The following is a 23,171-nucleotide window of genomic DNA, read 5'->3' on the forward strand; positions in this document are numbered from 1 at the left end:
CAATTCAAAAGTTTACATCCTCTTGATTTTTAATACTGTGTTGTCACCTGAATGATCCACAGCTGTGTTTTTTTTTTTTTTTTGTTTGTTTAGTGATAGTTGTTCCTTTTTTGTCCTGTCTGGTGTTCTTCAGAAAAATCCTTCAGGTCCCACAAATTCTTTGGTTTTTCAGCATTTTTGTGTATTTGAACCTTTTCCAACAATGACTGTATAATTTTAAGATCCATCTTTTCACACTGAGAACAACTGAGGGACTCAGCAACTATTATAGAAAGTTCAAACACTCACTGATGCTCCAGAAGGAAACACTGGGGGTAACAACTTTTTTTTTTGAAGATCAGGGTAAATTTAATTTACTTTGTTTTCTGGGAAACATGTAACTGTCTTCTTTAGCCTCTGAAAGGCATGACTAAATGAAAAAATATGATTTTTAAGCAAAATAAGAAAAATGTACACCTTCCAATCGGTTCAAAAGTTTTCACCCCCGGCTCTTAATGCATCTTTTTCCTTCTAGAGCATCAGTGAGCGTTTGAATCTTCTGTAATAGTTGCATATGAGTCCCTCAGTTGTCCTCATTGTGAAAAGATGGATCTCAAAACCATACAGTCATTTTTGAAAAGGGTTCAAATACACAAAAATGCTGAAAAACCAAAAAAATTGTGGGACCTGAAGGACTTTTCTGAAAATCATTGGGCAGTTTAACTGTTCATGAACAACTATCACTAAACAAAAACACATTATCTGTTAATATAGATTATTTTAAATGGTAATATTATATTGTATGTAATTATGAATATTATATTGTAATAATTATTTTGTCATAATATTTCACAATAGTACTGTTTTTACTTTTTTTTAATTTTTAATAAATGAATGCATGCAAAACATGAACAAATTTTACCAACCTCAAAGCTTTAAGTGGTATATAATTATAAATGTATATAAATATATTTACTCTTTAAGTATCAGAATCAAACATATTGGCTTTTCCTAAGGGGTTTAAACATTGTAAAATTTCACTAGTATTGATACTGATTACTGGTATACACACAAACGTTTGTTCCCTGTTGTACGTTTCACCTTGATCTTCACCTTGACCTTGACCTTTTGTGCAGGTAACCTGTATAAAAACCACGGTACCAGTTTCAGTCTGTCCAGTCTGGCTCTGCCTAATAAAGCACGAGAGAAGAACACGCCATTCCCCAGCCTCAAAGGTACAAACATCCCCTTAGATCTCTCCATGTGACCTTCCCACTCATCCACCCATCTTCCTGTCTCATTCCTCCAGCCTAGTCCAGTTATCTTCTCTTCTTTTTCTCTCCTTCTCTCCAAACCCTTTCCTTGTCTTTCCATTCCCTATCAACTTCTTATTTAGGCAGTGTGACTAATAGTTGAATCACTCCAATTAGATCATGTTGTATTCCCTCGATTGAATTTAAGGGTCAAACAAGTAGATGTTAATTCTGTAATTTAAGGAAGAGTAACACCATGTCTGTTTACTACATCTATTAGACTCCAACCTCAGCTGTTTAAAAGGAATATTTCTTAGCAGACTAGTTTTCATTTTTCCACTTTCTTCTCTTCTTCCTTTATAATTTGTTGTATGCATTTCTTTTAAAGAATATTTTAATTTTGATTTAACAGAGGACACAGATCAAGGTTTGTGGGAATGTTGCCTGATTTCTTTGCCCCAACCCACATGTCTTTTATCCAGCGTTGCTGCCTTGAAATTGATGAATATCTTGCCGCCTTTGTGCACAGATTTTGGTGGCGAGAGAAATGGTGGCGTAGACATATGGTCATTTTCTAAGCCAGCAACTAGAGTTCTTAGCTGTTGTTGTTATTGTTGACTTTATTTTCTGTTTGTTTATGATTTTGAATGATTGTATTGCTCAGACGATGCTGATGACAGTCCTGAGAGTCCTGGTATGTTTTATATCTGTAGCCTGCCCTAATGATGAAACCAGTTGCTGTGTATAGTAATATAGACCCTTTGAGTCCTGAGAGAATGAGAAACTCTACCCACTTTTCTCACTCTGAACCTGAGTGACAGACTTGCATTGGTTTCTAACTCCTGTCCTCGATGCTTTCTTTTACACCCCTGAATCTCAACTATTGTGCCAAACAGTACTTGACATGAACTGATAATGTGTGCCATTTCAGAGTTAGAAAATAAAATCTCATTGGACAGTAGTTTGGAACCTTGAAGATAGAGGATATATCTGTGCTCACATATATCCGCTATGCTTTTCCTTTTCCTTCTCCTTGTTCCTATTCTGTGATTATTAGTAATGAACATATTAATGGTGGCACCTCTTAAAAGACAACCGCCAGTTTGTGGTTGCATTTCAAAACAGTTTTCTTTCTGTACAGAAAGGCTGTTTCTGTAGGAATGGGATGATATGATTTTTGACTGCTCTTTGTGTTGTGTGTGGTGTGTTTTTGAAGTGATCTTTCCTTCATTTGTGTGTCATCTCAACTGGAGACAGAGTTGAGGTCTGTTCCATTTCAATTCCACCTGAACTCCCTGGGTGAATTGAAGATAACAAAACCACATTGGGAGAAGTGCAGCCACTCAGTACATTTCAAGCTCTGAAATGTAGTTTTTACTAAACTTGGTTGATGGGTTTCCATCAAAGTCTTAATAAAGAAGACTTTGAAGTCTGGTTTGTTGTAAATCAAAGATATGTCAATAATTAGAGCTTGAACATACAGATATTCTTCAGCTTTAAGCAGAGCAGTAGTAATGCTGCTTTTAGTGCTGGGTAAAGGAGAAAACCAATAGAGCACTCCAGGACACAAAACCACACTGCATTCCAGCTAGCATGTCGACTGGTAATGATTTTTTTCTTTTAATGTTCAGTGAACACACACGCAGACCCTTTTTCCCTGTCTCTATTGACCAGACAATTCTTCCAGCAGTTTTGCTGCGACAATTTGTAGGTGGTGCCTTTGGCCTTGTTTTCTTTAACAATAAAAAAATTCTATTGTATGGAAGCCTGTTTCCACCACTGGATTTAAAATTTAAAAATGTGCTTGTGACTTTTTATCTGACTTTTTTTTTTTTTTTTAAATTTTAATTTAAAAAAATGTATCTGACTTTTTTCTCAGAATTGCATGATACAAACTTGTAATTTTGACTTTTTACTCAGAATTGTGATATAAACTCACAACTGCGAGAAATAAAGTCAGAATTGCTAGATAAAAACAAGTTAATTCGATTGTGAGTAATAAAGTTTAAAATTTTGAGGGGGAAATTGACTGCTCAGAATTGCGAGAATTTATGTCTCAGAATTGTCTCGGAAATTCTGACTTTATAACCAACAATTGCGAGTTTCTATCACGCAATTCTGACTAAATTTCTCAGAATTTACTTTATATCTCACAATTCTGACTTTATAACTCAAAATTGTGAGTTTATATCTCACAATTTTAAGAAAAAGTCTGAATTGCGATATAGAAAAAAAACAAAAACCTTTTTTTATTCAGTGGCAGAAACAGGCTTCCATACCATTGAGTCTTGAGTCCAAAAAAAGTATTAATTAAAACATGCATTTTTATGAATAGAGTTTTGTAGAAATGCTTCATTCTATCGTGAATCACATGTAATCCTAATTAATCAAGACCTCCCAAATCACAAGCTATTCCGACCAAAGGAAGTCTGAAATGCTTATATTTTTCTGATTTCTGTCGTTCTCTCATTTTTTCCTCTTTCTTTATCTTTTTCCTTTCTGTCTCTTATTCTCTTTCTCTTTCTTTCATATTCCATGCTCTCTGCTGGTTTTCTCTGTTGTATATGTACATGTGTCCGGTGCTTGTGGTTGTGGGTTGATGTTTGGACTGGTTCTGTCTGGGCCGGTGTTGTTCTCTGTCCCCTCTTTGACCCCCTGCACTAATTCTGGCTTCTGTGTCCAGTATTTGGGCTAAATTCTCTAATGGAGATTGTAACAGAGATCGGCCCGGGGAGCGGAGAAGGTGGGTTCTGCCCTTTGCTGCGTGAGCTGCATGCTTCTCCAAAGCCAGTCAGCTACATCTCCCAGCATCCTGTTTCACCATTGCTTCCTCATTCCTCATATTCAACAGTCACCCAATGTCAGATGTCAATCACTGTGATTGTAACCGTTTGACTGTTTTGTTCACATGTCATGTCTTCTGTTGACTGGGCCTGTAATGTAGAAAGAAAACTACAAAGTCAAAAGTTTTTGAACAGTAAGATTTTTCATGTTTTTAAGGAAGTCTCTTCTGCTCACCAAGCCTGCATTTATTTGACCCAAAGTACAACAAATACAGTAACATTTAAAATTTCTAATAATAATAAATGTTTTTGGGCATCAAATTAAATATGAAGAAAAAATTCAGCTTTGAAATCACAGGAATAAATTACATTTTAAAATATATTCTAATAGAAAGCAGTTATTTTAAATAGTAAAAATATTTCAAGATTTGACTGTTTTGGCTGTACTTTGCATCAAATAAATGCAGGCTTGGTAAACAAAAAAGACTTCTTTAAAAAAAACATTAAAAACCTTACTGTTCAAAAAATATCATATAAAAAGTGCAGAGAGATTGATTGATCTCAGTGAGGCTTGTCTGGTGCGCTCTAGGCAGCATTTGGATTATGAATTATCCTAAAAGGAGATGGAGTTGTTTGAGAGAATGTCCAGAATGTGGAGATCTAGGCAGAATTGGCTACTTTGACTGTTTTTTAAGCAGCAATTCGTATCGCAAAATAACGGACTCATGGTTATTGAAGATTGAAGTCTGTGTTCTTCCAATATTGATCTACTGACTGTACATTATAGTTTAAGGTTAGTAAGATTTTTTTTATTGGTCACCAAGGCTGCATTTATTTAATCAAGAATGCAATAAATTCACTATATTTGAATATAGTAAATACAGTAATATTGCAAAACCTTGTTGAAATGAAAATGTAGTTTATTGTCAATTCTCAGCAGCTATTACTCCAGTATTCAGCGTGTTATGATTCTTCAGAAATTATTGTAATATGCTAAAATCGTGCTCAAGAAACATTTTGTACTATTATCACTATTGAAAACTATTGCATTGGTAAATATTTTTTTATGGAATCTTGTTGGACATTTCTAAAGGGATAGTTCACCCCAAAATCAAAATTCTGTCATTAATTACTTAATCATATTGTAAAACCCGTAAAACCTTTATTCATCTTCAGAATACAAATTAAGCTATTTTTAATTAAATCCAAGAGCTTTCTGACCCTGCATAGACAGCAACACAACTACCACGTTCAAGGCCCAGAAAGATAGTAAGGACATCTTTAAAATAGTCCATGTGGAACAACATGAAGGTGAGTAATTAATGGCAGAATTTAAATTTTTTTCAAGTTTGTAATGACGTATAGTTATTCGGACCTTATTTTGAGGCATGAAAGTCTTGTCTGAAAATATTCTCTGGCCTAATTGAATGTGTAATCTAACCACACAGTGAGAAATGTGTGTGAAGATGTCCATCTGTTAATGCCCTTCTATGCAGCACAAACCATCCATAACCACCGGTTGTGCTTGACGCATGTAAAGTTCAGATGAATCCACAGAGACTGAATAGACACACACACTGAATTGCTTTGTGTGTGTTAGTGTATGTGCTGTTGCCATACACTCACAGCTAAGTGTGTGTAATATGATCATCTGAACTGAGAGGGCTTTTTCTGTCTTTCTTGTGTTGTTTCTTGTTGCCATGCAGTCTGTTTCTCACTCACCCATTCTTCCACTCATCTTTCTCACTCTGTTATTTGCCTGTGTGTGTGTGTGTGTGTGTGTGTGTGTGTGTGTGTGTGTGTGTGTGTGTGTGTGTGTGTGTGTGTGTGTGTGTGTGTGTGTGTGTGTGTGTGTGTGTGTGTGTGTGTGTGTGTGTGTGTGTGTGTGTGTGTGTGTGTGTGTGTGTGTGTGTGTGTGTGTTGGCTCCAACCAGCGTCATTGCTCCTGTAGCTCTCCTTTCTGCTCCAGTCCTTCAGTCGCACCTCTAACTGTCAACATTAGCATCATTAGTCATCTAATCCCCCCTTACTGCAGTGTCCAAAATACTGAGGTGCAAATGAAAATTTGCAGGTTGCTAGAGTGTGTGTGAATCTGTTAAAAGCTGTAGTTACCCTTTCTGTACTATTACCAGACACAGGGTTAAAACATCGGTGTAGAGGCCTTAGACTCCACTGTGTTTTAATGCTGTAGTCATTGTGTTTCTGCTGTGGTGTTTATTAGATGTGTTTTCAAGTGAATTGTTTACTGAATTTAAATGATTTGTGTGTGTGTGTGTGTGTGTGTAGAAGTGGGTAGTTTGGTGGATAATAGATAAGTGGATCTTGACACATGGAAGCAGGCTTCATGTGACACACATACACACGTACGTAGGTCTATATCCAGTCTGACAAAGTGAATGGTCTGTTGTAGGTGCTCGAGCCCCCAGAGCGCTGGTAGATCAGAAATCCTCTGTTATTAAGCACAGCCCCACCGTCAAGAGAGAGTCTCCATCTCCCCAGGGCAGAGCCAACAACACCAGGTACTGCTCATGACGCTCATATTTATTCATTTAGGCTGTGTTATCTTCAGGATCTTGCAAATAAGAAAAATACAAGCAGATGTGATTACTCCAGTACTAGTAGTGCTATCATGCGTATATGTGACCCTGGACTACAGAACCAGTCGTAAGTAGAACAGGTATATTTGTAGGAATAGCCAACAATACATTGTATGCGTCAAAATGATCAAATTTTCTTTTATGCCAAAAATCATTAGGATATTAAGTAAAGATTATGTTACATGAAGATATTTTGTAAATGTCCTACCATAAATACATCAAAACGTAATTTTGGATTAGTAATATGCATTGCTAGGAACTTCATTTGGACAACTTTAAAGGCAATTTTCTCAGTGTTTAGTTTTTTTTTACACCCTCAGATTTCAGATTTTCAAATAGTTGTATCTCGGCCAAAATCCTAACAAACCATACATACATGCATACATACACTTTTCTGTTTGAAATTAAAATGTAAATTTAAAATGTAATTTATTCTTTTGATGACAAAGCTATCATGCTAGAATGATTATTCAGAAATCATTCTAATATGCTGATTTTAAACATTTCTCATTAATGTTTAATGCATAAAGGATATAAAGTTCAAAAGATCGTCATTTATTTAAAACGGGAATCTTTAGTAACATAATGCATCCTTGCTAAATAAAAATAATAAACCAAAAGATGTCTTACTTTCGATGACGTGAAATGGCCGCACTTGGTGAGCTTTTGGCGCTACCTGTTGCTATTTTTACTGCAACACAACTTGGAATAAGCAACTCTGAAAATAAAGTACTGATACAATGCAACATTTTCCAGCTTTTGGTTGTAATTTTCAGTCGAAGGGCAACAAGAGAAGCGATTTAAGTCTTCACTGCTTTTCTTAGCAATAAGATAAGAAAAAAAGAATAGGAGGATGCATGTGGAAAAGACCTGCGTCTTTGTTCTCTCCACTTTAACCCTGATGCCTTTAAGGCTTTTCGTAGACCACAGCTACTGAAAGAGCTTACAAACGGCAGAGACAAGAAATGCTAGATGCCATCCTAGGAGGATGTATACATGCTGACACTTGTCATGACGCCGCAGCCACTGAAGGAGTTTCTCAGCGTGGATTTCACTCGATGTACTGGGGCTTTTAGGGGTGTTTGTAGGGAAAATCGATGGTATGGCATTCGGTTTAAGCCTACACTTACATCCATCGCCACCTGTAAGCTTTTTCAGTAGCTGTGGTCATTGTATCAGTATTGTATTTTTCCCTGTAGTGTATTCTGAGTTGTGTTGCGGTAAAAATAGCGACAGGCAACCATTTCACGTCATAATGATGCCCCCCATAGTCTAAAATATGTATAAAACGGTGTGGATTTTTTAAATAAAGTAATCTATTTCAGTAAGAGACATAATTTATGTTTATTAAGCCATGCAAGTCTTAATACCCTGTGTTTCCTTTAAAATATAACTTTAGAGCAACAAAATTATTGTTTTATATCAAAAAATGGGATTTTTATAATCCACTTCTGTTGTGCTCTATTGAGTGCCTATAAAGTGAATATATAGCTCTTCCTCTGTTAAACCTGTTCTTTCTGCTGTGCAGTGAAAACCAGCAGTTTCTTAAGGAGGTGGTCCAGAGCGTGCTCGATGGGCAGGGTGTGGGCTGGCTTAACATGAAGAAGGTACGCCGCCTGCTAGAGAACGAACAGCTGCGAGTCTTTGTGCTCAGCAAACTCAACCGCGTGGTCCAATCAGAGGAGGATGCTCAGCAGGAAGTTATAAGAGATGTGGTGAGTTAGAAGTGACGAGTCAAACAACAGTTGATGACTCTAATATTTGACTTGTTTCATTCATTTTATTTTTGTGTCCCTGTGTATATAGGAGATAAACAGAAAGGTGTACAAAGGCATGTTGGACCTACTAAAGTGCACAGTGTCCAGTTTGGAGCACTCATACACTAATGCAGGCCTGGGAGGCATGGCCAGTGTCTTCAGTCTGCTAGAGATAGCACGTACCCACTACCAAACCAAAGGTAACCGCCAATCGAATGTTCAATTTTGGTTAATATCTAGCATTCTAGAAGGTTCTTGTTCCTCTTCACAGCCGTGTGCATCTTGGTGTCAATCACTTTTACATATCCTTGGGTTTCAGCCTTTCTTTCCCTACCTGTTTAGAGAAATCATCTTTAACCTGCCTTCAAATTTAATCTCTTTTGTCTCCATGTGTCTTTGCTGTTTCCTCCTCTTCTTTTTTTCCACGCTCTATTTCCTCGGTGCCCACTTGTGGCTCACAGACCCAGAGAAGCGGAAACGGAGCCCCACAGAGGGTGTTAGCAGCCCAGGCAGTAAGGAGAGCCCATCGGGCCGAATGGAGAGCGCCAGGGCGGCAGGCGTGCTCCTGGTACCCCGTATCCAATTGCCACCACCCTCCTCTGGGAAATCGTCACGGCAGTTTGATACCCGGAGTCTGAACGAGGAAAATTTTATTGCCTCCATTGGTGTGTAAACCGCAGTACCCATTGCATGCGTCCCCCCTCCCCCCCTTCTCGCTGCTTGTTACGTACGTTCCCTGAGCTCTCTGGGGGCCACCTGTTTGTTAGGCCCGCATCCTCTATTTCACTAACTGTCTACACCGACTTTGTGCCAGAAGTTAAGAACTAAGTTGGCTGAAGAGTTCCTTTACCCAAAAGTGAAAGTTCTGCCATCATTTACTCACCCTCATGTTGTTATCAAACCTGTATGGTTTCTGAGGAACAGACGAAAAACAAGATGTTTTGAAAGTCATTGAGTTCTTAAACATCACTGCACCCACTTTTTCAAATTATCTAAATTTTTTTCCACAGAAGAAATAAAGCCATAAAGGTTTGGAATAAAATGAGGCTGAGAAAATGACAGAAATTAGTTTTTTGGGTGAACTAATCCTTTAAACATTGACATATGAGCGATCCTTTCAAAAACAGTTGTCAAATTCTCAAGTTCTGTAGCTTTTGGAGCCAACAAGTATTTTAAGCATTGGCATTAGTTGGTGTAGACACATTAGTGGAATATTGTGATGGATATGAACCCAATTTATGTAGACTTCTTCTGGAATGTTCAACGTGTGTTTTTTTCCAAATCCTGTATGCCAGTCCCAACTTCCCTAAATCCATCGGATGCATGTTAGCGAAAGACCTGCAGCTCTATGTAGCCGAGAGTGTCATAGTGGGACGGTGAAGGTCTTGGACTGTACCACTGCTCTCTTTCAAAGGGTCCTGAGCTGTTGCCTCCCCTGTTAACAGTCCTATGATGAGCCCTAAAGCTAACCACAGATGTCTGGTTACATTTGAGACATTTAGACCCAGGCCTCTGATTGGCGGTCATATCTGGGTCTGTGCACAGGGGACCGTTCACCCCCTCCAAAGCCCAACCCTCATACCCTTGCCTTGTCTGTCTTTTGGTAATGATGCACCTGCAATTCTACGGAATGTCTTTGAGACTGCACCCCCTGCTTTTGCAACACCTCATTTCACCCACCAGCTGTGAGGCTGATTTGTCGTCCTCATCTCACGCCTTTTGCATCTCCCAGGCCATCCACCCTCGCCTTGGAGAGCCATTGCCCATTATGGATGAAAAGAATGGGGAAAGAAAACCAAGGCATGAGGCTGATTTTGTGAAATCCATCATTTTGGCTCTTCAGGAACAGGGTCGCAGAGCTTAGGATGTTTTGTAATGGGACACCATTAGCTTTAAATGATTGGATGGTTTTTACATGACGTCAGATCCTTCATTTAGCTTACATATGGCTGTGTGATCATTGCAAAACATCCTTATTTTGGACAGTTAGATTTTGCACTTGTTCTGTTTTACTTATTGTTTATTTTTATTCTTTTTTTCACTAAGAAAGAGAAAAAAGCTCATCCTTCATACCTGACAATTCAACCGGCTCTCTGATTCTCTCTCTGTCTTTCTCTCCTTGCTTGCAATGCATCTTGGGTAGAATTGTGGAGCAAGCACCAGGATAACAGAAAGCAAAAAGCTTTGGAAAAAGAACAGAGTAAGATCACTTCCCTAAGCACCCAATTAGACTTTCCTTTGCAGAACTGCAAAATAGGGACTCTGTCCTTCTACCTGCACCAGTCCTCTTCCCTTAAACCACTTTTCTATTGTGGGGAGAAACAGAATCTACCCCCAAATAGTCAACTACCTTTCAAAAAGCCCATTTAGACTTGTGGCCCAAACATTATGTCAAGGAAAATTTGATTTATTAAAGGGGTCATATGACACTCCTTTGTCTTTGGAGTGTTACAAGCTGTTTGTGCATATATAAGATCCGTAAAGTCTATTGGCTAAAGTAAAGTCACAAAAAGCCTCAAACCCAAAGAGATATTCTTTCTAGATGTTTACACAAGTGCATTTTTGTTTTAAAGCGCATAACTTTTGCTACGTTTACGCATCGCATCGCGTTGCGTTCTTCTTCTGAGGTAAATTCTGGCTTATTCCTCTCAGTGTTTCTTCCTGAAATGAAAAGTAGCCGAGATTAACTTGATGAATTTTCACATTTGTTTACGGAGGTGATGTAAGTGTTAACCTAGATGTCCGCATGTCTCACGTAGATGTTTAAAATTAAAACATTAATTTTAGATTAGATTAAACGTTTAGATTAAAACATTTCCATCACATGCTTGAGGTATTCGGCCAATCACAATGCACTGGATAGTTTGCCAATCAGAGAAAATCGTGTTTCAGAAAGGCGGGGAATAGAGAAGCAACAATGAATGTGAAAAAATAATGCGTTAATAACCTTAAACCACATAAACACATTACATTAAATACACAAAATAATGTTTTCTTTTAGCAATGTCATATGACCCCTTTAAAAGGAGCAATGTATTTAGATGCAAAGTTAAAATTTCAAAAGTCCATTTTGAGGTATAAAAATAAGCCCTGTACGCATACAGAATTAGATCATATTGAAATGAAATCTGTATTTGGGCCAGTATTTCTAAGTGTGCAAATCTGACTCTTGACTAGGGATGTGCATATTGGTCATTTTGACAGCTTGAGTACTTGACACATATCAGCTTGGGCTACTTGAGAACTCTTGAGGATGGAAAATGAACACTCTTCATGTCAGAAGGCCTTCTTTTGCCATTGTATCACATCTTTTATTTTGAAGCGCCTCACGCCATGAACCAAGCTTTTTATGATTTGTCTGACAATTTTTTCTCCGGTGTAGTTTGTTTAAAAAAATATATTGCAAGACCCCTGTGCTGAAATGTGTTCAAGTGTATACACTCAGTGGAATGAGTGCCGTTTCTCATGCAGACTGAAAGTCTGTCTCCATGTGTATCCGGTCATAGCAATCAGACAACAAGGTATTTTCCCAATGTACTGCTGGAATCACAAAATGATCATTTATGAACCAATGCTGTCTCTTCGTAGTACTCAGGTACTCATGCCCATCCCTACTCTTGACTGGTTTGCTCTGTTTCAAACTTGGCAACTTTTCTTGGTTTTTTTTTTGTTTGTTTTTTCTGATCGTGATGGAATATATCTCACACACACCTGCATTTCTTAATTTTTATTAATTTAGTTTTTGCATTGCTTTAAGGTGGCTTAAATAAATGATGATCAAATGATTTTTAAGTGTTCTTCTGTGTTATCATTGGATTTTTACCTCATTTTACTTATCTTACTATATTTTAATCCAAGTATGAGATGAGAGATAAACTACATGCCATATTTCAGTTAATTTTTTCAGTGGAGTATTGAAAGAATTTCAAAGAACCTTGTTTCAAAGACTTGTGCATCTGTGAAGAAAATGCTGAAAAAAGCCACTAATTCTTTCGCTTTGATATTACAGTGGAAGGTTTGGAATACAGCTTTAGTATTTTTTTGTTGCTGGTGTTGTTCTTGATACCTCATACAGTACATTTTAATCAGTTTTAACCAAGTTGGGGTTTGCGATCGCAATATCGGTTTCTTCATTTAAGAAGCAGTGAGTGCGCTAGTTGTAGCTGAAGCTTCCTCCTGTCCGATTGATTGACTGTGTTTGCCTGCATGTGTGACTGCTTCTGTCTGTGTGTCTGTGATACCTAGCGCTACTGTGAACTGATCTGCTTCTGTGAGTTTTCCCCAATATGACCGCAAGCATTATTTGTTTCTCTTTGCCTGACCTGCGTAAGTCTAATGAGTGGCAGCCGGCTGAATGGCCCCCTCGGTAAAATCAACAACTGACTGTCATGTCACTCTCCAGAACAGAGATGGCTTCAGCTCGCTGTTAGTCATGTAGACGTCCCAGAATGCAGTGCAGAGAGTTAATGGATGGAAGAGCTGATTATGTGTTTTCTACAGGGGCTGATGGAACAAAACAGCGTCTGGAAGGAGGAGACACTGAGGAAAAGAAATCACAGATAAGTGCTGACAGCGGCCTCAGTGTGACGTCCGGCTCACAGGTGGGTTTTAACCTAATTTCACAATATAAATCTAATAATATAAATCTTAAAACTTTAACTATATTATTTTGACATTTAATGCTTGTAAATATACAGTTTAGGTCAAAAATGTATATACACCTTGCAGAGTCTGCAAAATGTTAATTATTTTACCAAAATACAAGGGGGTCATACAAAATGCATGTTATTTTTTTATTCAATACTGACCTGAATAAGATATTTGACATAAAAGATTTTTACATATAGTCCACAAGAGAAAATAATAGTTGAATTGATAAAAATGACCCCATTCAAAATTGTACATGCACTTGATTCTTAATACTGTGTTGTTACCTGAAAGATCCACAGCTGTTTTTTTTTAGTAATAGTTGTTCACGAGTCCCTTGTTTGTCCTGAATAGCTAAACTGCCTGCTGTTGTTCAGAAAAATCCTTCAGGTCCCACCAAGTCTTTGGTTTTTAAGCAATTTTGAGTATTTGAACCCTTTCCACCAATGACTGTATGATTTTGAGATCCATCTTTTTTACACTGCGGACAACTGAGGGACTCATATAGAAGGTTCACTGTACGCTTGCTGATGGTCCTGAAGAAAATATGATGCATTAAGTGGGTTAAGGGTTCAAATATACAATAATAACATACATTTTGTAATATTCCTTTTATTTTGCTAAAATAATTAACATTTTGCTGATTCTGGAAGGTGTATGTAAACTTTTGACCTCAACTGTACCTGTACGTGCTATTGTTTATATTGTTCATAATTTCCTTTTTTCATCTCTTTTTGTTCTATTCGTCCTATCTGCAGAAAAGTGATACGGAGTCTCTGGCGAGCTCCGAGCCTCCTGCTCTGACAAGAAGCACCAGCCAGGACTCAGAGGCTAGCACAGTGGTAGGGCACGGCCATTACAGAGACACTGCTATCTTTTCCCTAAAATACACTCCTGCATATCCAGATCATATAAAGGTTTCACAGACAGTTCTGTCTTATAGCTCTCAAGGCTGTACCAAAGATGTATTTATTTCTATCCTGAATTATGGACAAGTTTGTTACTTTCTGTCTGTGCTTATGCATAGTTCACTCTAAAATGTAAATGTTTTAATTATTTACTTTACCTCATTTTTATTCCAAAACTTGATTTTCTTTTCTTTTATAAGACCACAAAAGATTTTAGGCAGAATGAGCATAACAGCAGTCCATACGAATCTGATACTGGAATATTTTCTAGGAATAAATGATGTATTATTCAGCCTGTGCCTCAAAAGTCTTGCAATACAGCTCAAACTTTTGGTCATTTCAGTCACTTTTGGGTTTATGTTTGGGGTCATTAATTTTGGGGTTCTTGTAATACTTTTCAGAAATGAATCCGTTTATTCAGAAAGATTACATTTAATTGGTAAAAACCGGCAGTAAATACATAGTGTATAGCATTACTTAAGATTTATATTTCAAATAAATGCTGTTTTGTTGTTGTTGTTGTTTTTTTTCATCAAAGAATAATAATACGAAATGTTTCTGGAGCACAAAGTCAGCATATTAGAATGATTTCTGCAGGACCAAATCGTCTTAAATTAAATATAAATGAATTAAATAATATTTCACAATATTAATGTTTTTATTATATTTCTGATCAAATAATTGCAGCCTTGAGTGAGACTTTTTTTTCAGAAACAGGAATATTTGACCAATTCCAAACTTTTGAATAGTAGTTTAAACTGTCCACTGTCCACGTGTGTTCACGAGAGAGCGGCATTCCAGCGAATATGAATAAAAAGTAGAAAATGAGGATTTTTAAAGAAAAATGTTGGAGGTTGGAGACTGGTTTTCCTTGCTATAAACAAAACTCGTTCTCGTAAGACATATTACATCCACATCTTGCATCATTAGCTGGAACGCCACTCTCTCGTGAACACAGTACGACAGTTAGTGTAAGGTAGAGATTATGGTTTCTAAAATTTTTAATATGGATATTTTTCTTACAAAAACATGTTGATTCGCTTCAGAACAGCTTATGATGGAGTACTTTTTATGATGGATTTATGAAGAAGTTGCATAATCCCTCTTATTTGTTGTACTATTGCTGATCTCTAACCTTGCTTCTGTAGGTGAGTAACAGCTCAGGTGAGACGCTGGGTGCGGACAGCGACCTGAGCAGCACTGCTGGAGACGGCCTGGCAGGAAGGCATGCTCAACATCTCAACCTGTCCCGTGGCACACTGTCTGACAGCGAGATTGAGACCAACCCTGCGACCAGCTCTGTGTTTGTGAGTGTTTCTCTCTGTTTTAGCCATCCTCTTCACCGCATCTGATCAAATAACGAATATGAACGTGATGGTCAATGTTACACATACAGGGCAAGACTCATAAGCTGAAGCCAGGAGTGAAGGAACCTGTTGGTGTCAATAAGGGAACCCCAGCTCCGCCCCTCGAGGATGTTAGCATGAGGATCTACCTGTGTGAGGGGCTGCTGGGTAAGAGTTAATCCTCTTCCATAATCCATTGAGCATTCCTTTCCTTTCATTCATTTTGTTTCCTTTTTTCTTTTTTTCTTTCATGTCCGTTCTCACTTCTTTAGTAATCAACTCTGGGATATTTGTGACCCTGGACCACAAAAGCAATAGCCAAAATTACATTGTATGGATCAAATTATAATTTTTTTCTTTTATGCCAAAAATCATTAGGATATTAAGTGAATATCATGTTCCATGAAGATATTTAGTAAATTTCCTACAGTAAATATATCAAAACTTAATTTTTGATTAGTAAGATGCATGGCTAAGAACTTCATTTGGACAACCTTTAGGTGACTTTCTCAATATTTTTAAATAGTTGTATCTTGGCCAACTATTGTCATATTCTAACAAACCATACATTAGTGGAAAGCTTATTGACCCTAATGACTGGTTTTGTGGTCCAGGGTCACATTATTTAATGTCTGTTTTCATTAAAATAATGAGGGATTTCCAAAAGTTGTCTCTGTTGGTTTCCATAACATTAATATTTTAAAATTGTTATAGCAAGTCTGCTGCACACAACAGTCCTATATTACTGATTTTACCCTAATGATTGCAACAGTTTATTCTCTAAACCCTGCTTATATTCTGACCACTAGAGCTTTGTAAAGTGTTCTGTTAATTTGCCATTTGCTCTTGAGCTCCTAATGTGTTTTTGTATTAACCATTGTGTGATGAATTATCGGTTTGCGTATCTCTGACTGCACACAGCTTTGCTTCTAACACTCTTCTAATACTTTCTTTGCCTTTTGCTCTGCCGCTACCTCCTTTTCTCTCTCTTTTTTTCTTTTTCTCCTTCCTTTTAATGCCACAAAGGGCGAGATAAAAGCTCAGTTTGGGACCAACTGGAGGATGCTGCCATGGAAACCTTTTCTCTGAGTATGGCTGAACTCTGCCTTTGACCTTTGGGATGTGTGTATTTTGGGATTGTGAAGTTGTAGTATTAGACACTACATGCCTTCCCTCACATCCATACTATGACTGTTGAAGTCTTGTATGGAGCGTGTAGGATGTTTTTTTCATTTATTTTTCCATGAAATGAAAAATATTTGAATGTATTTGTGTGTGCATGGAAGTGTTTGCATGAAGAGAGAAATAAAATACACAAGCCAGACGGATCATATAAGCCAACTTGTATTTTGTAATTAAATGTGTTTGTGTGAAATTGAGGAGTGATAAAAGCTGCTTGAGAGAATGCGAAAGCTGAAACAATAAGCAGATGTATGGAGGCGTGTGTTATCTCTGTGTTAAAATTAATTTCATAAGGTTTGATATAAAGCTCTATTTATTACAGCATGCTGTGCATTTGCTTTGGGTGCTTGACGGCTCTTTCTGTTAGTTAAAGGTTTGGTTCACCCAAAAATGAAAATTAGCCCATTATTTACTCACCCTCAAGGCATCCCAGGTGTATATGACTTCCTTCTTTTAGATGAATCCAATTGGAGTTATATTAAAAAATGTTCTGGCCCTCACGATTTCTTCATCAGTCCAAAACAAGTCTAATAAAGCACCACTATCTATAAAAAAAAATGTCTCACATGACTCCGGGGGGTGAATAAAGGTCTCCTGTAGCGAATCGATGCATTTTTGTAGGAAAAATATCCATTTTTAAAATGTAATAATCACTTTAATCTAGCTTGCGCTCACTGTTGTACAGGGAAGCAGCTCATTCATATTTACATTTTAAATATGGATATTTTTCTTACAAAAATGCACTGATTCAATACAGGAGGCCTTTATTCACCCCCGGAGCCATGTGAGACACTTTTTATTATGGATGGATGCATTTTATTCGACTTGTTTTGGACTGATGAAGAAAAACACCCACCCACTGCCATGATAAAGCTTTGGAGAGCCAGAGCAATTTTTAATATAACTCTGATTGGATTTGTCGGAAAGTAGGAAGTCATATACAACTAGGATGCCTGGAGAGTGAGTAAATAATGAGCTAATTTTCATTTTTGGGTGAGCTAAGCTTTAATGCATGGAGGGTATTTTACTGTAATACTTAATTTTTGAACATATGCCGTTTACGATAATGTCGGCATGTTCAATTGACTTAAAATACTGTTTTACTCAAGTTAAGAGTGAAAATTTGCGTGTATGTGTAGGTAAGGAGCGTTCTACTCTGTGGGATCAGATGCAGTTCTGGGAGGATGCCTTCTTGGATGCTGTTATGTTGGAAAGGGAAGGAATGGGGATGGATCAGGGACCACAAGAAATGATTGACAGGTTAGTATGTTAAGTGCTTACACAAGTTGTTCACATGCTTTTATACAACTGACCCTCATTTGACAGTGCCGAAATGCTTTCATATGTTCCGCTTCAGGAAGAAGACAACATATTGAAATGGTTTAGGGAATAAGCTATTTAGTCATGCTAGGATTCAGATGTAAACTGTGCTGTTCAGTTTGGATTTTGTTGTCTAAACATAACCGTGCTGTGGTCTCTCAGGTATCTGTCTCTGGGAGACCATGACCGCAAAAGACTGGAGGAAGATGAGGACAGACTACTAGCCACTCTCCTGCATAACATGATTGCCTACATGCTTATGATGAAGGTACTCACTTTCACTCTTTCACAAATATTTGAAGGGATAGTTCAACCAAAAGTGAAAATTCTGTCATTAATTACTCATTCTCATGTTGTTCCAAACCTGTAAGAACTTTATCTCCGGAACACAAATGAAGATAGTTTTGATGAAATCCGAGTGCTTTTCGACCCTGTAGAAACAGCAACGCAACTACCACGTTCAAGGCCCAGAAAGGTAGTTTTGGCAAGGCTTCCACTAACATTAATATTACCTCTTACTATTACATTTATCTAGGTCAGTAAAAATGACATCAGGAAGAAGGTACGGCGTCTTATGGGGAAATCTCACATTGGACTCGCACACAGTCAGGAAATCAATGAGGTCCTGGACCGCATCGCAAATTTGGTAAGAGCCAGTTATATAAAGAGTTACAGCTATTGCATGTAAACCAGTAGCCAAACATATCAGAACCAGGTGATGGGTGATTGACAGATTGTGTGTTTTGTTCCAGATTGGCCGGGAGCTTTCCATCAGGCCAAGTGGCAGCCGGCATATTAAGAAGCAGACATTTGTTGTGCATGCTGGGACTGATACAACTGGTGATATATTTTTCATGGAGGTATGAGTTTTGTGTGTCCATGTGCCTCGGTTATTTATTCCAAATAACCAGTCTGCATGAAAACATCTTATTTTCTCATCTTTTTGTTTGTTTAGGTGTGTGACGACTGCATCGTCTTGCGCAGTAACATCGGCACAGTCTATGAGCGCTGGTGGTATGAGAAGCTCATAAATATGACCTACTGCCCCAAGACCAAAGTATTGTGTCTGTGGAGGAGGAACGGTCAAGAGACACAGCTTAACAAGTTCTACACCAAGAAGGTATGACACACTTCAGTGTAAAAGCATACTGTAGCACACACCACATACAGTTGAGGTCAAACGTTTACATACACCTTGCAAGGCTGCGATCTGCAGAATGTTCATTATTTTACCAAATCATACAAGATGCATGATATTTTTTATTTAGCACTCACCTGGATAAGATATTTTACATAAAAGATGTTTACATATAGTCTGCAAGAGAAAATGATAATTGAATTTATAAAAATTAAAAATTGTAAAAGTTTACATACACTTGATTCCTAATACTGTGTTCATAATACCTGAATGATCCACAGATTTTTTTTTTTTTTTTGATAGTTGTTCATGAGTCCCTTGTTTGTCCTGAACAGTTAAACTGCCCACTGTTCTTCAGGAAAAAAAAAATCAGGTTCCACAATTTTTTAGGTTTTTCAGCATTTTTGTGTATTTGAGCCCTTTCCAACATTGACTGTATGGTTTTGAGATTTATTTCTTCACACTAGGACAACCAAGGCACTCATATACAACTATTACAAAAGGTTCAAACGCTCACTGATGTTCCAGAAGGAAACACAATGCATTAAGAACCGGGGGGTGGGGGGATGTTTTAAATTTGAAGATCAGGGTAAATTTACCTTATTTTGTCTTCTGGGATACATGTAAGTATCTTCTGTAGCTTCTGAAGTATGATATTTAGGCAAAATAAGACAAATGTACACATCTTCATTCTGTTCAAAAGTTTTCACTCCCTAGTTCTTAATGCATGGTTTTTCCTTCTGGAGCATGAGTGAGTGTTTGAACCTTCTGTGATAGTTGCATATGAGTCCCTCAGGTGTCCTCATGTAAACGTTGTCTAATATCTGTAACAGCTGCATATGAGTTACTCAGTTGTCCTATATGCAAACGTCTTTTATGTGAAATATCTTATTCAGGTCAGTACTAAATCAAAAATAACATGCATTTTGTATAATCCCTTTTATTTTGGTAAAATAATTAATATTTTACAGATTGAGAACTTTTGACCTCAACTGTAATTCAAAATGTGACAGTCTCATTCTCAATGCACAGATTTTGCATTGTTTCAGAATAGTGTAAATTGGTATTAATCACTGTACATCTCTTTCTCTCTTCCTATGTTTTTGTGTGTTTAGTGTCGGGAACTGTACTACTGTGTTAAAGACAGCATGGAGCGTGCTGCTGCTCGACAACAAAGCATCAAACCAGGTACATTGTGCTTCTTTGTACACAACCATTCAAAAGTTTAAGTCTGTAAGGTTTTTTTTTCTAAAAAATCCTCTTAAGCTCACCAAGACTACTTGTTATTTTCTATATTAATCTATTTTAAAATTTTATTTATTCATGTGATGTTATTCCAGTCTTCAGTGTCACATGATCCTTCAGAAATCATTCTAATATGCTGATTTGGTGCTCAAGTGTGACATTTATTTTTGTGGAAGCTGACTTTTTTCGGGGGTTTTAAACAATTTATTGTGTTCTTGCTGCTTAATAAAAAAGTCTTACTGACCCTAAACTGCTGAACTGTAGTTCATGTGTTTGTAGAGTAAATTAAGTTAAAATGGGCCACTTTTTGGCAGTCATCTCAATGAAAGTGGCCCAGTTTCCTTAAATTCACTCCTTTTGTTTTTGGATATATGATCTTTTGCTTCTTGCTGTTGAAATAAGCGAAGTGTTTTTACCTCTCACCGCTGTGTTTTTTTCCATGTGTGTAGGTCCAGAGCTGGGAGGCGAGTTTCCAGTACAGGACATGAAGACAGGGGAGGGTGGTCTCCTTCAGGTCACGCTAGAAGGCATCAACCTCAAATTTATGCATAGCCAGGTAGGAGGTGCTGCCTTTATTATAACCATGACAAAGTGCTTGCCAGATTCAACACCACCCTTCCTCTCATTTTCATTCCATCCAGTCCCATTTCTCTTTTCTGCCACTTCTGTCTTTGATCATCACATCATCTCTCCATGTCTCTTTTCCTTCCTCTCACTCTTTCTTTCTAGTTGTGCCTTTCTTCCTTTGAGAATTTTTTTGGAACAACCGACAAAGTAATAAGCACATGCACTTAAAAATTAAATTATCTTCGACTTTAAAATAAATTAAAAGCTGAAAGCTGAAGCTGGAAGTGTTGTTCCTAAAGAATCTCTAAGAGGAATTGCTGTTTTCTTTTTTTCCGTTGTTGTCGTTGTTTGGCTTTATTTGCTGGATGTGTGTTTTTTGGGTTGCATAATCACAGGCAGAGATTTACTTTTTCAAATGTCAGAACATTCCACCCGCTGTGTGTGTTAGTATGACGTGTTAATAGTCACAGCACCCAGCTCTGGTCCTTACGGTTTGTGAGTGTTGGTGTGATGTCGGTTTGTTGTGGTGTGCCAGAGGTAAGATGTAGAACCTTACAAATACATTGTTGGGGAGATTTAAATAATACATTTTCCTATTTAAAACTACTTTCAAACCACTTCAGTGAGGTGTAATTCTATACTTAACCAACTATATGAACATATGTTTTAAATTAGCTCTAATGGGAGACAATCAGGTAATCGTTGTTAATAAAACTGATTTTATAGATTCTACTTCAAGTGATTAAGACCATATGTCCACCTTCTGTTCCACCTAATATGGCTGTTCTGGGATTATTATTTAACCTGGTTATTTGTCTCTTGTTACTTTGCTGTTCATAAAGCTCTAATGTGAACCAAACGTATGTCTAAAAAACAAAAGCTTGTTTTGTTTTTGATTTTAAAAAGCGCATATGCTATTGAAGTCCCTCAAGGAAAAAAGCAGTAGTTACGGAACACTGATACTCTGGTAAACCATTAGGAAACTATGTAAACCTTATATAAGGCATTTATTTAATCATTTATTTCTAACATACTGTTCGTTTGGCTGGGTTATCTTAGGTCATAGTCTTCCACTGCTGTAAGGACTTACTCACCCTCATGTCGTTTCCAGTTCTGTGTGACTTACTTTCTTCTGTGGAACATAAAAGAAGGTATTTTGAGAAATGTCTGTGGGTTGATCACCGAAACTAATACTAAAATTTTTCATAGCATCTTTTGTGTTCTGCAGAAGAAAGAGCTGGAACGACAGGTTTGGAACTAGACGAGCTTGACTACTGTAAATGATGACAAATTGTTATAATATGTGACCCTGGACCACAAAACCAGTCATAAGGTTAAATTTGACCAAACTGAGATTTATACATCATATGAAAGCTCAATAAATAAGCTTTTTTTAGGATAGGACAATATTTGACTGAGATACATCTATTTGAAATCAGAAATCTGAGGATGCAAAAAAATCAAAAAGACTGAGAAAATCACCTTTAAAGTTGTCCAAATTAGGTTCTTAACAATGCATATTACAAATCAAAAGTTACATTTTGATATGTTTACAGTAGGAATTTTACAAAAAATCTTCATGGAACATGATCTTTACTTAATTTCCTAATGATTTTTGGCATAAAAGAAAAATCAAAAATTTTGACCCATGCAATGTATTTTTGGCTATTACTACAAATATACCCCAGCGACTTAAGACTGGTTTTGTGGTCCAGGGTCACATATGACAACATGGGTGCCTTGCTGTGGTCACTAGTCAATTACTTGAGATTTTAAACAATTAGTTCACCTCCAGAATAAAAATCTCCTGATAATTTATATACCCCTATGTCATCCAAGATGTTCATGTCTCTCATTCTTCAGTCGAAAAGAAATTAAGGTTTTTGTGGAAAACATTCCAGGATTTTTCTCCATATAGAGGACTTCAACGGTGCCCAACTGGTTGAAGGTCCAAATTGCAGTTTCAATGCAGCTTCAAACACGATCCCAGCCGAGGAATAATAGTCTTATCTAGCGAAACAATAGGCCACAAATGCTTGTCTTGCACTTGTTCTTAAAGGGTTGATTCACCCAAAATGAAAATTAGCCCATGATTTACTCATCCTCAAGGCATCCTAATTGTATATGACTTCCTACTTTCAGTCGAATGCAATCAGAGCTATATTAAAAATGGTCCTGGCTCTTGAGTGTTTTTGTTCAGCAGTCCAAAAGAAGTCCAATAAAGTGCATCCATCCATATTAAAAATTGCTTCGTACGGTGCCAGGGGGTGAATAAAGGCTTCCTGTAGCGAATTGATGCATTTTTGCATAAATACCCATATTTAAAACTTTAGAACACTTTCCTCTAGTTTGTGTTGTGTGCACAAGCCATTCCAGGCGGATAATGTAGGACGTATGCTTAGCGCATGCACAGGTGAGAAGTGACGAATGCGGAAGTGCAGAGGAGTGA

General features: G+C 37.4%; 1 protein-coding gene across 48 annotated transcripts in view; it reads left to right on the forward strand.

Annotated features, from left to right (window-relative positions):
• madd (MAP-kinase activating death domain) overlaps nucleotides 1-23,171 on the forward strand; it is an 80,720-nt gene that overhangs the window by 48,648 nt on the left and 8,901 nt on the right. For 4 of the 48 annotated variants that reach the window (XM_073836092.1, XM_073836095.1, XM_073836094.1 and 1 more), the window contains exons 16-36: nucleotides 1,116-1,214; nucleotides 1,621-1,659; nucleotides 1,897-1,926; nucleotides 3,916-3,975; nucleotides 6,426-6,534; nucleotides 8,141-8,327; nucleotides 8,419-8,569; nucleotides 8,831-9,034; nucleotides 10,513-10,569; nucleotides 12,870-12,970; nucleotides 13,775-13,858; nucleotides 15,073-15,231; nucleotides 15,321-15,438; nucleotides 16,297-16,359; nucleotides 17,592-17,712; nucleotides 17,935-18,040; nucleotides 18,308-18,418; nucleotides 18,525-18,632; nucleotides 18,728-18,892; nucleotides 20,026-20,098; nucleotides 20,605-20,711. In XM_073836092.1, coding sequence (XP_073692193.1) covers nucleotides 1,116-1,214; nucleotides 1,621-1,659; nucleotides 1,897-1,926; nucleotides 3,916-3,975; nucleotides 6,426-6,534; nucleotides 8,141-8,327; nucleotides 8,419-8,569; nucleotides 8,831-9,034; nucleotides 10,513-10,569; nucleotides 12,870-12,970; nucleotides 13,775-13,858; nucleotides 15,073-15,231; nucleotides 15,321-15,438; nucleotides 16,297-16,359; nucleotides 17,592-17,712; nucleotides 17,935-18,040; nucleotides 18,308-18,418; nucleotides 18,525-18,632; nucleotides 18,728-18,892; nucleotides 20,026-20,098; nucleotides 20,605-20,711 — 2,252 coding nt within the window. The remainder of the gene's footprint in view (nucleotides 1-1,115; nucleotides 1,215-1,620; nucleotides 1,660-1,896; nucleotides 1,927-3,915; nucleotides 3,976-6,425; nucleotides 6,535-8,140; nucleotides 8,328-8,418; nucleotides 8,570-8,830; nucleotides 9,035-10,512; nucleotides 10,570-12,869; nucleotides 12,971-13,774; nucleotides 13,859-15,072; nucleotides 15,232-15,320; nucleotides 15,439-16,296; nucleotides 16,360-17,591; nucleotides 17,713-17,934; nucleotides 18,041-18,307; nucleotides 18,419-18,524; nucleotides 18,633-18,727; nucleotides 18,893-20,025; nucleotides 20,099-20,604; nucleotides 20,712-23,171) is intronic. The other 44 variants (XM_073836100.1, XM_073836102.1, XM_073836123.1 and 41 more) reach the window with 19 other exon arrangements.

The sequence above is a fragment of the Garra rufa genome, chromosome 3 (assembly GCF_049309525.1).
Source record: "Garra rufa chromosome 3, GarRuf1.0, whole genome shotgun sequence".
NCBI lineage: Eukaryota > Metazoa > Chordata > Actinopteri > Cypriniformes > Cyprinidae > Garra > Garra rufa.